The 15,998-nt window shown below is 34.1% G+C and overlaps 2 protein-coding genes across 3 annotated transcripts in view; one reads left to right on the top strand and one right to left on the bottom strand.

Annotated features, from left to right (window-relative positions):
- The window catches only part of Nop56 (Nop56 ribonucleoprotein), a 57,975-nt gene extending 53,050 nt beyond the window's left edge, over positions 1–4,925 (top strand). The window contains exon 11 of the mRNA XM_035350316.2: positions 4,549–4,925. Within this exon, the coding sequence (XP_035206207.2) occupies positions 4,549–4,876 (328 nt within the window). The 3' untranslated portion in view covers positions 4,877–4,925. The remainder of the gene's footprint in view (positions 1–4,548) is intronic.
- Arp10 (Actin-related protein 10) overlaps positions 1–15,998 on the bottom strand; it is a 144,532-nt gene that overhangs the window by 120,885 nt on the left and 7,649 nt on the right. The gene's annotated exons all lie outside the window — the stretch shown is intronic.

Below are 15,998 nucleotides of genomic sequence, written 5' to 3'. Positions count from 1 at the left end.
TTTAACTATAATGAGACACTCTTTCCTGATGACACAGTAGTTCCTCTACTGTTTTGATAGGCACTTGTTTCAGTAGCCATGTTTATTTTTTAAGACAAAACAGCAGCGACACACCAAATTAATGATTTGTTGAGCTGAGGATACGTCAGAATTGGAGCTTCCTCATCAGAGGATTGTTTAAGTTTCCTTCAGGTTGTTAAATGCATCCTCACATTCCTTTATCCACAAGAACTTTTGTTTGCTTGCTTTGTCAGTTTGTAAAGAGGTCTCTTGCGACGGAAGAAAGGTTTTTCACAAATCTCCTATAGTCCCCAGGAAACTTCTTAGCTGATGGACATTTTCGGGGCATCTCCAGTCTTTCGGATGACACTTTTTCTAGATCTGTACTCACAGCTTTGGCAGAGGTGACATGCCCAAGGTAAGTCACTTCCTATCTGAGTAATTTACATTTATGGGACTCAACTTTAAATTGGCTACTTTCAATTTCTGTAGCATTTTTTCTAAGATTTTCTAGATGTTTTTAAAAACTCTTTCTGACGTTGATGATTTTATCCTGGTCTATCAGACAGGCTTCGTAGAAAAGAAAGACTGTTCAAAACAGTCTCCATTAGGTGTTCGAATGTTTCGTAGCATTAAGTAGTCCAAACAGCATCACTTTCAACTGCCAAAATCCGTGTCTGGTAGTAAATGTCGTCTTTTCTCGGTCATCAGGATGTATCTCTAGCTGCCAATACCCACTCTTTATATCAAGTGTTGAAAACCACTTGCTTCCTGAAAGAGTATCAAGAATGTCGTCAATTCTAGGGAAAGGGTTGCTGTCTTTCTTCATAACCTCGTTCAACCAGCCCTAGTCAGTGCAAAATCCAGTAGAACCATCTTTCTTTCTCAAGAGGACGACTGGAGGGTGCGCATGGACTTGCTGAAGGCTCGATGACATCGCTTTCCTCCATGTCTTTTAGAAGTTTTCATACCTTTTCCCGTTTAGCAATTGGTAGATGTTTTGGATGTAGCTTAATTGGTGGATGAACCCCAGTGCTCTATCCTGTGTCAAGCTGGTTTGACCAACATCAGAAGATGAGGAGAAAACATCTTGAAGTTCTTGAATGATATGTTTGGCAGCATTCCTCTCTTCATTGTGTAGTTATGCATTCTGCAATAACTCCTATGTAAAGCTCTCTAAGACACGGATTCTGAGGTGTTACTGTTTCGTTTAATGCTGGTCACTGGATTACATGCTGTTATCTTTCTTAATAACTCTGGCTTTGTCAGTTACATTATGCAACTCTCACTAGATAACGTTTGATGAGTACTGAGGCCACTAGTATTTTGTGGTGTTACAGTTCTTGGGATATTCCAATATTCCAAACCAGAAACTCTGTTTTCGGCTATGGATCCACTAAGTAGGAATTCTGTTCTTGCTGGTACAGTGAGTGATATCATTCTTGAGTTCTGATTTGATGGACAGCTTCATTCATGAGCCCCAGTATCAACTCATGCTGTGTCAAACTGGTTCGACCCACATCAGAAAACGAGTGGGAGAAAACATCTTGAAGTTCTTGAATGATACGTTTGGCAGCATTGCTCTCTTCATTGTGTAATTATGCATTCTACAATAACTCCTATGTAATGCTCTCTAAGACATGGATTCTGGGATGTTACTGTTTCGTTTAATGCTGGTCACTGGACTACATGCTGAAACGAGTTCATTTTTCTTAATAATAGTTTCGACAATAAGTTTTTTCTTTATAATCTTGATAATGGGGAATCGCTAAAGGACCATTTCATCCATTCTTCGTTAAGGACCCAGAGAGATGCTACCAATGTATACAAAGTATTGTATTTCTCCTTAAACTTAAAAAATTTTATTTCAAAGTCATTCTGTTTAAAAATTGCTGATTTTAAGTAGAACACAAGAATGTAAATATGTAAACTACCATATAGCACTCAGGGCCTGCTTAAGTGCTGTTGCAATAAACTGCTACTATCTGTTGCTACATGAGATTGTTTAAAAGAATGGTAGTCAGCCCATAGAACTACACAAACCGCTACATATATAATTTTATATTTGGTGGGCCACTAATATGAATTTTAAAAAGAACCTTATATCAGACCTTAAAAACAACATATTAATATGCAGAAACAATATTCAACTTTCCAATACATTTAATTCTAATTTTCATTTGTTAATATAATCTTCAAAACATTTGGTGTTCAGCAGCATGCCTTTATGGAAATTCAGGCTACGTCTCTGATTATGAGTAACAATTAAAACACTATTAACATCTCTTCGATACATACATTTGTTTGTTTACATTGAAAAATTATATGAAAGTGTAAAAATCTTACTTTATTGTACATAAAGCTTCACATTTCCATGTCACTGAAAAGGAACTTCATGAAAATCAAGAACAAACAGGCAAAAACGCAAAGCAATATCAATAAACTGAAAGTTAGCACTGGACCTATGCCCCCAATTTTTAATTATTATAAATATGAAATCATCGCTTTCTCAGCAATGGTGCCATCCATCAACAGTTAGATAAAACAAAAATGGAAACTTCCAGTGCTGCAATTATAAGCAAGAGTGCAGATGGCTCTCATAAAAATCTTTAAAGTTGCCTATTGACAAAGAGAAAAACTGTTTTTAATGACTACAATAGCATATGTTTGTAATTCAAAAGGAAAGAGAATTAAGTTTGCACTGTTATTGATAACAGCAGCATATCTATGGATGCCAACTCTCACTTTCAAATGTTGCTAGACACACCTGCAGAAGTAGCTAAAAAGTTGCTAAATTCAGAAGCAATTTATTAAATGTAGTAGCTAAAATTTTAAAAAAAAAGTGTAATCCATATTCCATAATAGATTTTGTTACTTGTTATTTTTTAAACTGAATCTTCATAAAAATATAGAAAATGTTCCAATTTTTCTGCAGACCAACAAAAAGTTTTCACAGACCACCGGTTGACGACCACTGGTTTAAAACATGGTATCCTGAGTGATAGGATTGATTTGCAAATTGTATGTAATGAAAGAAATTGTATGATTATATCCCTGCAAACTTGCAAGAATATAGCTATTCATTTGAATTAGTTACATATTCTTTTGTATAGTGTATTTGTTTATCAAGTATTTAAATAGATTAACTGTTACTATTGATTGCTGTCAAAAAACATTAATTTGAACATAATTCATATACTTTCTCTCCTACTAAAAATATTTCCAGGAAAGTGTTGGAAATCCAAAAACTTGCTAATCTCTTTACAGTTGACAACTGAAGAACCTTAAAATGATTAATACAATGGGTGTTTTCTTAACTTTGGTATTCTGCAGCTAAGAATGAGTTTTAAACTTTCTGAGAAAGTTTTTGGTATAGCTATATTCTAAATCAAAGATAAAAATGTTTGTAAAAGCCTAGAATCATTATAAATATATGTTGCTAATTGTGAAATATCATTGGAATTGTAATATATGAATTATTAACTAATATTGTGACAATCTCAACTAAACCAATAGATTTCATTTTTGTTGTTGGAATTTAATGCTCTTCATTTTATAAATTAACTCTTTTGCAGCTGCTTTATAAAAATTATTATCTAGAAAGAATGTAAAAAAATAAAATGGTATGTTGATTTATTTTGGCAGTTTTTACCATAAGTGGAAACTTTGATCTATGTTCGATAGTCGGTTATGATATCAACATAACTATTTTTGTAAGTTGAGGCTGTAATACATCTTAAATAGAAGGTGATAATAAAGTAATTTATGAAAAACTGGAAATATTCCTAAGTATGAATCTTTAGCACAGCCATTTTAATATTTTAGTGTGTTTGTGAATTTGTGTGTGTGTGTGAATTATATTTAAAATACGATTTTAGCACTTGCACCAAAGAACTCTTGCATAATATGTATTGCTTTTACTTAATTGCTTAAGAAGTAAAAATCTTATTGATGTAATTTTAAAATATTGCAGAATTCAGTAGATTGATATGCTGCTTTTAACATTTTGTCCTTGAGTTCCATAACTCTTCATAAGAATTAAATTCATGTTATTTTTTAATATTGGAAGTGTGATGATATGACTGTATGTGTGCAGAGTTTAAATGAAAATAAGGATGCTTGGTCTTATACATATTTTTTTAATTGGTAGAATTTTTCTCTTTCATAGCACTGAATAACACTACTTTTCACGAAGAAAGTTTGATTTTTCTTTTAACTTATTCATTCTGGTTGATATCGTAAGTTTTTATTTCTAGAGTATTTAAAATCATACCTTGACAAATACCTTTTCTACTAATGAATAATTATTAATTCTTCAGTAAATTAATAGCTCTCATTTTTATTTAAGAGTTCTAATTGTTAAATTTGCAGAATAAATTAGAAGCATAGTTAAACAAAAGTTATTGCTTAGTGATAGAAGTAACTGTAATAGCTTCAAATTGCATTGTATATGGATCCCTTATGATGCATTACTAATGTACTAAAAGAAGTTTCAATTATTATCATAATTAATTCTATATGAAATATTTTTTTTTCCCCCCATTAAAGGTTTAATAACACTTCTATCGAAGTTGAGGAAGAACCAAAAAAGAAAAAAAAGAAACATTCTTTGTTAAATTCTGAAACTGAGATAGAAGTTAATTCTATTGAGTTTAGTGGGAAAAAGAAGAAAGAGAAGAATTCATTGGTGAATTCTGAATTTTCGGCTGAAAACTCAATCGAAGAAAATGAAAGCCTTGTTAAAGCAAAGAAGAAAAAGAAACGAAAGCACTCAGAATCCGAATCTCAGGTGGAAGAGCATTTGAATTCGACATTAGAGATAGAAGTTTCTCCAAAGAAGAAGAAAAAAAAGAAGAAGATTGAGCAAAGTTGCTAAAATATGAAAACATCTTATGTTTAATAAATTTTATTTTGATGAAACTGAATCCTTGATATATGTTGTGTTTAAAAAAAATAGAACTGTGGGTTTTCCAATTTTGAAGACTAATGAACTTAAAATGGCTTGTAAAATTTTAAGTTTATAAATGAAAATGACATTAAAAAATTCTCCCCCCCCCCAAGAATGAGTATGGTAGCATGAAAAATATGTGGTTCATAAGTTAGATGTGCATATCCCCAGCTATAAAGAAAACTATTTGTAACAAGATTAGCTGTAAACAGTAGTCCATTCACTCTTCTTGCTTTCCTCAGGGAATAACTTCATACAGTAACTTTTCCTTCATAAAAATGCTAGTATGAAGATTATGCAGCTCAATATTTTTCTTATTATTTCTTCCAAAAAATCTAAATTTGGACATCACACAAGTGTAAATGGCGGTTTTATTTTGTAAATATAAATTTGGTTTAAAATACTATCACATAGTTAAAAAAAGGCGTTATAACTTCCATGCAAAAAATTGGAACTACTCTTATATGTGACCTCAGGTCACCAAATGCGGCGACAAATTTCTCGCCAAAAATATTTGGTGAGAAACTCCATGGTCCCATATTACTTTCTAAATTTTTTGTCTACATTTTGAACTTTAATCCTAAAATGTCTCCAAAAACACAGTTTTCGCTCATGCAAAAACCACGTTTTGAACACACAATTTAAGCTAAAAATCCGAAACAAAAACAAAAAATTTAGATATCAAAAACCTAGTTTCTCACCAAAAAATATTTGACAAGAATCCATGTACACAGTGATATGTTTTAAGTTAAAAAAAATCTACGAATTGAACAATCTAGTCAGCGAAGGTATCTACAAACTACGCACACCTCGCTTTAATAAATTAACATACCAACAATAAATTTCAAAGAATACCATGTACACACTGTTTAAACTTTAAAAAAAATCTACAAATTGCACAATCTGGGCATTACGCACAAATCAACAAAATAAACTAAAATAAATTACAAATAATTCAAAAAACAATAACAGAAATTCATAGTAAAAAAACAATGAACATAACATTCTACAAAATAAAATGCACTTACCATAATCAATGCTTTTTCGGACAGTAGAATGTAGCTTTAAGTGGGCTGCCAATGGTATTTATATGACAGCCAGACTCGCTATCCAAAAAATTCATACTATGGTTCACAAATAAATGTTCAAGACCTTCTTTTCCTAAATCCTTGTAAGATTTCCAGCAATCCGAAAAAATATTTGTATAAGGCTCAATTTACTCTTTAATATACTGCATCAGCATTTCTTTACTTCTGTCATGTACAACCATTAAAAATAATCTCCCTGATTTTCTTGCAACTACGTCCTCATTGCAAAATAGGCCATTTCAAAACACGAACCAATGAGCAATTAAACCACTCCAGCAAAAGAGTTTTCAACGTCAAAAGGGCTGCCATACAACACGCAATCGCCACATTTGGTGATCTTAGGGCGCATATAAGAGTAGAGCCAGAAAATTTTGTATTCTCTCTAAAGCTGGTTTATTTGTAGGAATGAAACATCACAATTATTTAATGTTATGGTATTTGTATGTTAAGTGCATAATAGCTTGCTGATGGGATAGCAGAAATCATGTAAAAGGCATTACTGAGCACACTTTTGGTCTACCTGTTATTGTACAAGTCTAACCATTGTGGATTTTAAATCCTGACACAAGACAGAAATCGTCATAACAGGCAGCAAAGGATGACAGTATCTCACTTCTCCACGCAAGCAGATTTCATATACATTCCTGTACATGGAAATTTAGGACCTATCAGCAGATGGGAGTTGAATAAATTAAAGCCATTACATATGCCCAAATTTCAGTTCTGTAATATGATTCTAAGAATAAAGCAGATCTATTAGTAGGATACATTATTATTAAACATAATATAACGTTTTATAATTTTTTAATTTCTATTAAAATTGTATTGCTGTCATTAGGTTTATAATTATATCGGGTTTTTAACAAAAGTTTCTTGCCACCTCAAATATCGTCTGCACAAACTATCTATATTAGCGTGTTTAATCATATTTTATCAAATGATATTTGGCATTTGAAAGAAGACTTGCTTAAAACACTGTATTGTGAAATTGGGCAAAAAAATATTGTTATCATCGAGTAATCATATCGGATTTTAACAGAAGGTTTCCATCTGCGCAAATAGTCCGTGTTAGCGTATTTAATCATATTTTGTCGAATGACTTTTCAAATTTGAAAGAAAGAGACTTGCTTTAGAACACTGTGTTGTGAAATTGGTAAAAAAAAAAAAAAAAAAAAAAAAAAAATCGTTTAGTGGTTCTATGCATTGCATAAAGTTGATTTACAAGTTCAGTCACTGGGTGCTGCATGAGCTGACTCAAGCAGATAAGGACAGAACTGTTCGAGACTGCACTAATCTGCTTGAAAATTAACGAATGGGCAAAATTCTAGACAGGATCGTCACTTGTAATGAAAACTGTATTTACTTCAACCACATGAGTCAAAAAGAAGGGTTAGTAAGCACTCGAGCATTGCAAAGCTCAATTTGATTAACAAAAGGATCATGCTTCGTATCTGAGAGGACTGCTGTAGTATTATTCACAAAGAGTATCTGGGAAAAGGTGAAAACTTTGACAGTAAAATCTACAGCAAGATACTAGTCTGTGTTGACGTTGCTATCAAGATAATGCACGACCACATGTGTCTGCATTCACCAACTGGATTCTATTAGGTCTCAAATTGGATCTTTTGCCACACCCACCATATAGCCCCAGCATGTCTCCTTAAGACTTCTACCTTTTTCACACCCGCAGCTATGCCTTGCGGGTGCTATCTTAGATTCTGTGCATGATGTCCAAAATGAGGTTGATCTGTTTTTTGTACTTGTGGCCACCAAGTTTCTGGGCCGAAGGCTTTAAAAAACTACCAAAACTTTGGTAGAAAATCGTAGATTTGGGTGGAGATGTACTTTTATGTTTTTCGCCCCTAACTTTAAATCATTTATTAAGAGCCCTTTTTTGATGGAAAACTTACCGGATGTTGTTACAACCGGACATTAAATATATTCTAAACAAATTCAAGAATAAAATCAACTTTATAAAAATTATCAAGTATTTAGCATTAAATTAAAAATTTCATGAAACATTTACACTATACACGTACAGTGGTCCCACATATTTTAAAGAAGGTTAGCGACATTTTATTTACATTTTAACAACAGTTAGCTTTATATTTATTCTTTAATGCCTTGTTTCATCATGTACCTGCTCAGTCTAGAGGTAGATTTTATATCAAGTGGCATAACTTGAAATGAGAATTAAAATAATAATCAGCATGGTTTGTAGCAGAAGCTTTGCTGTTGCCACCACATCTGCTTGCCTAGAGAGGGAGAGAGACCTGCCGATCAGAACAAACCTAAGGCCTGATATTGGTAAGTGTCGAAAGTTACATAAAAGTAGCAAAGCAACAACCTCGTGTTTGGCATAGATTTTGTCAAGATCTGAATTGAATCCGAGGGCAAATGGGTACAGGTCTCTCTTCATTGGAGAAATCTTCAAGACTGGAAAGCGGCAGGTATAATGGTCGTATTTACCCTAGAGCAGTAAAGCGAACACGAAGATAGCATCAAATGTCTGCAAAATAGTAATGAAATTGAAAACTCAAGTTATTAGGATTTTAAAGGCATTAAGAAAAACTAGTTTACATTTAGTCATTAGTTAAACAAGATAAACCTTTGTGAATGTAGAACATAAGGTTGTTACTTTGCTAATTTTATGTTTCAATTTGGCGTGTTTATCTTCTCTTTTGATTGCTGAAAGTTAGCTTTACATATTTGTGTTGTATCTTATTTTTCCAGTACTATGCTCGTCAACATTAAAAAAATGGGAAAATGCTGCTCTACTGGGATAGGTTTTTTAAACAGGTGCCCATTTTCACTGAACCTTCAGTTCACCGTTATCTTCTGTTTTGATTGTTGAAAGTTAGTTTTATATATTTGTGTTGCATCTTGTGTTCACAGAAAAGCTTAATGAAAGGCAGTAACTCACTTTACCATGCAGAGATAACTTTTAAGGGTGAGTGGTTAGTTACCAAGTTATAATTAAATTAGATAATTAGAAATATGTTGTCACTATAAATTTACATGGTCAATATGAATTTAAAAAAATTATTTAAATACATCACAATCTAAGAACATTTTAGTTTAACAGTTAATTACACATATGATTTATGACATTCATTCTAAAATGATATCAGAATAATTCATTATATTTTTAATTAAGTTTTGTAATTTTGCTGTTGAGTTGTATATGGCATAAGTGCATAGAAAATAATGCTAATTATAAAGCTAAAAAGGAAAGGTAAAATAGGGAGGGGGTTGAGTAGGAGTGACTGTAACAGCAGGCGGTGAGCTCAGCTAGAGTGTAAAACCATAACAAACCCTTTTGGGTGACGGTTAAAACTCGAAACCTTACTTTTTAAAAATTTGTTTTGATAAACAAACCAGTGTTCCCATTAGTCTCAGCTTCATCTGCTAACTTGTTAATACAGTACAAAGTTAGTCGGTATTCTCGACACAGCAATTACAGGACTTGAACAGTGGAACTTTGTAACTGAACAGGAAATTATGTCTGTTTATAGAATTTAAGAGAAAGTATTAGCACCCCCCCCCCCAAAAAAAAAAGAAGCAACTTAAACAACTTACACTGAAAGAAATGTTTACAAAAGTAAACAAATATTAAGGGTTTTTTTTTTTTTTTTTTTTTTAAATTTTTAATTTTGACACCTTTTAGATCATAATTGCTCTTTATTTCATAAATTACAGTTTCATATTTTTAATTGTATAATTTCTGCATGCCATCTTACCAGATTTAAATTGATGATCTATAATCCGGAATCGCCGAAGTCCCGACAAGTCCGAATTACAGACTTTGTACTGTATTTCAATAGTATACATTTGAAGAACAAATTTCTTTTGTTTTACATAATCATCTTCTTCCTCAAGAAATTTCCTCTTCATTTTAGAATTTTCTGTTTTAATTAAAGATTTCTGTTATTCAGAAAAACTACATGCATTTAGAATGTTTAGAAACACTGCTAATTTTATTTCCTTAGTAATATCACCATCGGGAACAAATATGAAATTACATATGTTCATGGCTGATACCAGCTGGTGTGACAGAATTTTTAGAATTTAGTGAAGCAGTGAGCAGCAGAATCTATTGGTGGTAAATTTTTCAGAATTCAGGACAGGCACTGGGCAGCAGATTTTAGAACCCACTGAGATTGTGTCAGGCAGCAAAATGCCTAGTGCCTGGACTGTGTATGTTGCATTGAGACATATAAGGTGAATCTTTTAAATTGTTAACTTTCAATTTCTTTATTAGCAGAAGGATTTCTAACTACATATGCTTGTCTATGCGACAATTTTAGAACCGTGTTTACAATTATTCATGCTTGTGCCAGAGAAAGGAAGAAACAAAGGAAAGGTAATATAATAAGATATTTTCGTGCTGGAAGGAAGTATCCTGGATACTTGCAGGATCATTATTCAAATATTTTTCATTTTCCAAATATTATAGCTCATCAGATATCATCATCCAAATATCATAGAAAATTCAAATAATTATGTTTTTGCCATTCTTCTAAAAATAAGTTTGTCACAGTTCTGTGAAATAAGTCCATTGCATGTTAATACAATGAAGATATTTTTAATTTTATCTCATTTTTCTGGAATTTTCTATGAGTCGCCTTTTAATCCTTCTGATGTGCAAGGTATTAGTACCCCCCCCCCCCAAAAAAAAAATTCTTGATTTGAATGAAGCTATGTAGCGTAAGGCCTATATGCACGTACTTGATACATTCAATGACATACTCCATGAACGTTCGTGAAAGTTCATGAAAGGAAACATATTTGCCAGCATCAACTTATTTCAACAAAATCTAACAATAGTGATATTCTGGTGTCTAGCCCACTTGTACCTATGGTAAGAAACTGACCGCACACTTAAATCCTAGAAGACGATGTGTAAGTATGTATGGGATGCAGCAGCGTTTATGGTAGGATATTAAAAACACACCATAAGGCAGTAACTGTAATTGATTTATTACCTCTATGCCAATTAATAGTTAAAGGTATGAAATTTACTAATGTGCAAGTCATTGTCCATTGCATGGATTACTTTTTGAATATGATGCCCCCTCTGCACAACACATTCATCTAGGCGGCGTAAAGTATTCCCTCGAACATTGCCGACCGGATTGCCTGGAATATTCTCCTGAATGAGCGATTCGACATATGCAAAGTTTGCAAATGACCATGAGCAGATCTTTATGGGCTACGCAATATTGCAACACGAACATTTTCCACGGCTTCTGGTGCTTACACAGTTCTTCCACTTCTATGTGGTTTGCCATTGAAAACAGAACCTGTGTTCGAAATGCACTTACCCACCTCACGATGGTCCGTTCATCTGAAACTTTCCCATGATGTTCCAAGTTGAAATGTTGCCAAAATAAACGCTGGGTAGCAATAACAGAGTACTTATTCTTGAAATAACTTTCAACAGCAAAGGCACGATGCTGTGCACTCCACCGATCCATATCACTGTCACACTCGAAATGGCAGATCATTAGTACACGAATGCAGCATGAGCTGACGTGCATTCATGGAGTACCTCATTGTACTACGCAAGTTAAATTACGCTGTGAACGCTGCCGTACCCTGTAGTTGCTATATGGTAGGTAACTTAAAATACTGGCAAGCTGAAAGAGTTTTGGAGTGGTTTGGTGTTAGTGGAAGAAGGGAGGCTATCGGGTCCATTCCCTAGACTGCTTAACTTAAACATTAGGGCGGAAGTGCACAGTTAATGTGATAGGATTATACCTGTGCTTTCTCCTAGGTTAATTATTTCAACAAACAAAAGACGAGATGGAATGGTACTTTTTAAAATCCTTTTATTGACAATATTCTTCAAATTAAAGAATATTGCTTAGGGTTGAGAAAAACACATTTAATTTAACGTAGCTAATATATGACTTAAATGTATATATACGAGGGTTGGAACTTTAATAGTGGCAACTATTTATTTACAAGGAATACAAAAGTGATTCATATCACCATGTTTTACAGTCCTTCAATATAGTCGCCAGCATTGTGTACAACCTGTTTCCAACGATGTGGAAGTCGCAGAATACCTGTAGCAGCGGCTGTTTTGTTGATAGTTTGAATGGACCGGTCTACTGCTGCAAGAATCTCGGGAACACTTTGAAAGCAAGTGCCACGAAGTGGTTCCTGCATCTTAGGAATTTAGTCACAATGGCTTAGATCTGGGGAGTATGGTGGATGGTAAAGCACTTCCCAGCCCCATCGCTTGAACAAATCAGTCACAGCTTGCACTGCATGCTTCCGAGCATTGTCATGCCAAAAATGAGCAGTAATACTGCACAGTGACGGTCTGCTGTGGGGGAACGGTATGCGTTAAGATGACACCATCACAGTCGTACACGAGAATCACCATAACTTTCACATTGCTGGGGTTCTGACGAAATTTCGAACATCGTGGTGACCCGTGATGACGCCATTCGTTTGATTGGCGTTTAAGTTTTGGCTGGTACAATCGGGCCCAAGTCTCATCCAGCGTAATGATACGTCGTAAAAAAGCATCTCCTTCACGTTCATAGCGCTCCAGGTGAGTTCGGGCAGCATCGTATTGTAGCCATTTCTGCATTTCTGTCAATTGATGTAGAACCCACCGTGAAGCAATTTTTCTCATGGACAGGCGTTCCTTCAAAATGTGCAGCACAGTCGTATGCGCTAATCCTGTTTGTCCGGCCAGCTGACGAATCGTTTGGCGGCGATCATTGTCCATTAGTGCGGCAACAGCTTGCACGTCTGCATCGCTGACACTCGGATGACCTGGCCGCAGCATGTCTGCCACGTTTTGGCGTTCTTCATTGAATGCTTCACCCATCTTGCTACAGTTCTGTAAGGCAATGCAGATTCCCCGCTAGCCTCTTGAAGCCCTTGATGACACTGTCGTCCTGTACGACCTCTGGCACATTCAATTTTTATCCAACATCATTGTTCTTGTTTTGAAAACATCCTGACAATACTTACTTTAGACCGCGAGCTAATACAAGGATTCGTTCTTCGCGTCACTCAGCATGCGCGTGATGTAGGCAAGACGAGTCTTTTTGCGGAGAGGTAAGGTAGGTATGTAGTTTATGTGTGGTATACGCGATATTCTTTGGTTTCGTTGCGTAGCATTTTTTCAGCTGTGTTGCCACTATTAAAGTTCCAACCCTCGTATTTCTATAGAAAATTCTCTGCTTGTTTTGTCCAGTAATGGTTTGGTTAGGGGTGGTTTATTTAGTTATAGCAAAGCATTTGAGGATTTATCTAAGAGAAAGGATGCTTTCCTGGTGAATTGTCTGAGAGAAACTGGCTCGTATTCACATTGAACATGGGAAAAACCACAAAATGATCACGCAGCCAGCCCTTTCGCCAGGATTTAATCCATGGACCAAATTACCACTCTTCAGCATCTTTCCCATTCTGCACTGGTGGGCCTTGACATAATGGAAAGATCCTTGCCCTTTTCTCTATACCAGACAGTGACCAATTTCTCATTAACTGATATTCGTTCATTTATGATTACTGAAAGTATATTATTTCATGTTAAAAATGAGCATTTCCTCCTCGAAATAAAATCTGATAAAGTGAGCATTCTTAGTGATAGGCTCACCAATGCTAAGTAGATAAGATTGCTAAACGCTTATGAACAGATCTGTGTTCATTTCTGGCTAACATGACTGATGATGCTGTTTTTCGTGTATACAGTAACTGTGAGCATGTTTCTCTTAGAAAGTCCTCTGCAAAAGCATCCCTTCCTTATTCTGATAACTTTGTAGATTTTTGTGTCAATAAGTTAATATAATCTATCTTTATGGTAACAATACAAGTTCTTATTCAATTAATTGTACATTTCATATCTTTATCCCAGAGCGCAAATGTAAGATGATCACGTGATCACACATCAGAAGATCATGTGTGTAGTAAAAAAGTAGAACTGTAAGCCGGCAAAGTCCCTCCAAAGTGCAAAAGCACACATTGGGAAGTTTATTCTTCAAGTTTTTCTATGAGTACTTAAAATATCTGAATTCTCATTTGATAAAAAAAATCCAGCAGGGACTACACATATTGCACTTTCAAATCCAGGTATAGTTAAAATGTTAAATCAAAAGAGATCATAATTATTAAAACGATATATTACGAACTTCTAGTAAACTTATGACCTTATTAAGACTGAGAACTGAGATATGAGTTATTAAATATATTGAAATTCTATAATCCCATATGGAAGGGGTTTTTTTTTTTTTTTTTTTCTAAGAATCTTTGTATACTTATCACAAATGCTTAATTTCAGTCAGAGTCAGCATTTTATTTATGATAAGCGTTGTATTCCATATCCTGTTTTATTAACCAAAATATTCATTCAAATCCAGTTAGTCTCTTTTTAAAATAGTTTGTGATATTGCTGTTGAATTGAATTTTATGGTTTAAGTGCGAAGGTAACTGACAAAACGTTAAAAAAAATGCCCCTTGGGCGTAATATAAAAAACTTTTTCTTTTTAATACTTTCCGAAAATTTAAAAATGTGGAGCTGAGCCCTTCAATTAGAACTGGAAAAAATTAGAAGTCAGAACGCAGTTAAAGATGGATCTCGTGTGGCTCAAGATATTGTTACAGGTAATTATTTGGAAAATTGGTTAAAACATTAACCATTCCTGTCTCGGGAAGGTCGGAAAATTTCAATTTGTTTTTTCAAACATTAGAGAGCGTTCATTAGCAAAAATGTGCGACAGGAGCTGAAATCTGAAATTTTGATTAACATTTTCGGTGAAAGTAATTTTATATTAATGATGAAGATGATGTTATGAAACCATTAAAAAGGGCTAATCTTTAGAATATGGTAACAGGTAGTTGGCGACATTTTGGTAAGGCGATAAAGGTTACTAGCTAGGACTTTAGCAATAATCTGAGAAGTACACAGTTTGAATCACAGATTATTTTGTCTCAGAGAAATGAGAGATTATGAGACATGTAATGTGACATTTTCCGGAAAATTCCGATCGTGATTTTAGCTAATAAGCACTTAAAAACAATTTCTCTGCTAAAGTGCAGAATTGCCCACTTATTTGGTTGGCGCTTTTTACAAGAGCAAAACGAATTGGATTTTCTTCAATTTTCTTTGGCCTTTTTAAGTGAAAATAGGTCGATGTGTACATAAAGTCAAGAGTGTGCGCAATGCCATTTTTGTGCAATTCTGGGATTTTTTTTAAGTGAAAATAAAATAGGTCGACGTGTACATGGATACCGTGTATGTGCAATTCTTAAAAACGCGGCAAGCAGTTTGCGATTCTGCACTTTCTCTGAATTTCGCACCTAATCTTCGTCATGATTAAGCATTTTTGTTCTATAAAAGTTCTAGTATAAGCGTAATTCGACTAGCAGATTGTTGGGGGGGGAAAAAATGCCTTTATTTCGTGAAAACAAAATGGCGTCCAAAACAAAACTAGCAGGTTTCTGTAGCAGGGTTAGTCGCCAAAAAATCGCCAAGTTACCATAATGTAAAATTATGTTAGTAATGAAAGTATCATCCACAGCTTATGAATGTTTTAATGAATTTTCAAAGAGCACGACACGATCCTAAAGAGTCAATACTCAGTTCGCTTCTAGACTATATGTAAGTTACCAGTATTACTGTCAATGACGCAAAGTTAAAGACTTTGCTACATTGTGTCAACTAATGATTTCAGACAAAATTTTTAAACTTAAATTTTAATTTTTTAAATAGAAATACCGTAACTTACATCAATATTAAAACAGGAGAAAATTATTAAAGCCTAAGAATTTAGCTAAAGAAGTTTATCTATATTTTGTAAACAAAGGCAAATCGTTAAAGTCTTCAAGAGAATCGAAATATATCCCGCCTCATGTGAAAAACAACATAAATAAAATACATAACTTCCCAAGGCTGTTACGTATGTGAAAAATTGACACACTTTGTTACGAAAAAACAAAAA

Source organism: Stegodyphus dumicola, chromosome 2, assembly GCF_044657685.1.
Source record: "Stegodyphus dumicola isolate Sdum_Otavi_A_Nest chromosome 2, ASM4465768v1".
NCBI classification, from domain to species: domain Eukaryota; kingdom Metazoa; phylum Arthropoda; class Arachnida; order Araneae; family Eresidae; genus Stegodyphus; species Stegodyphus dumicola.
Note: the sequence above shows the minus strand (reverse complement) of the source record. Positions and strands in the feature narration are given on the sequence as shown.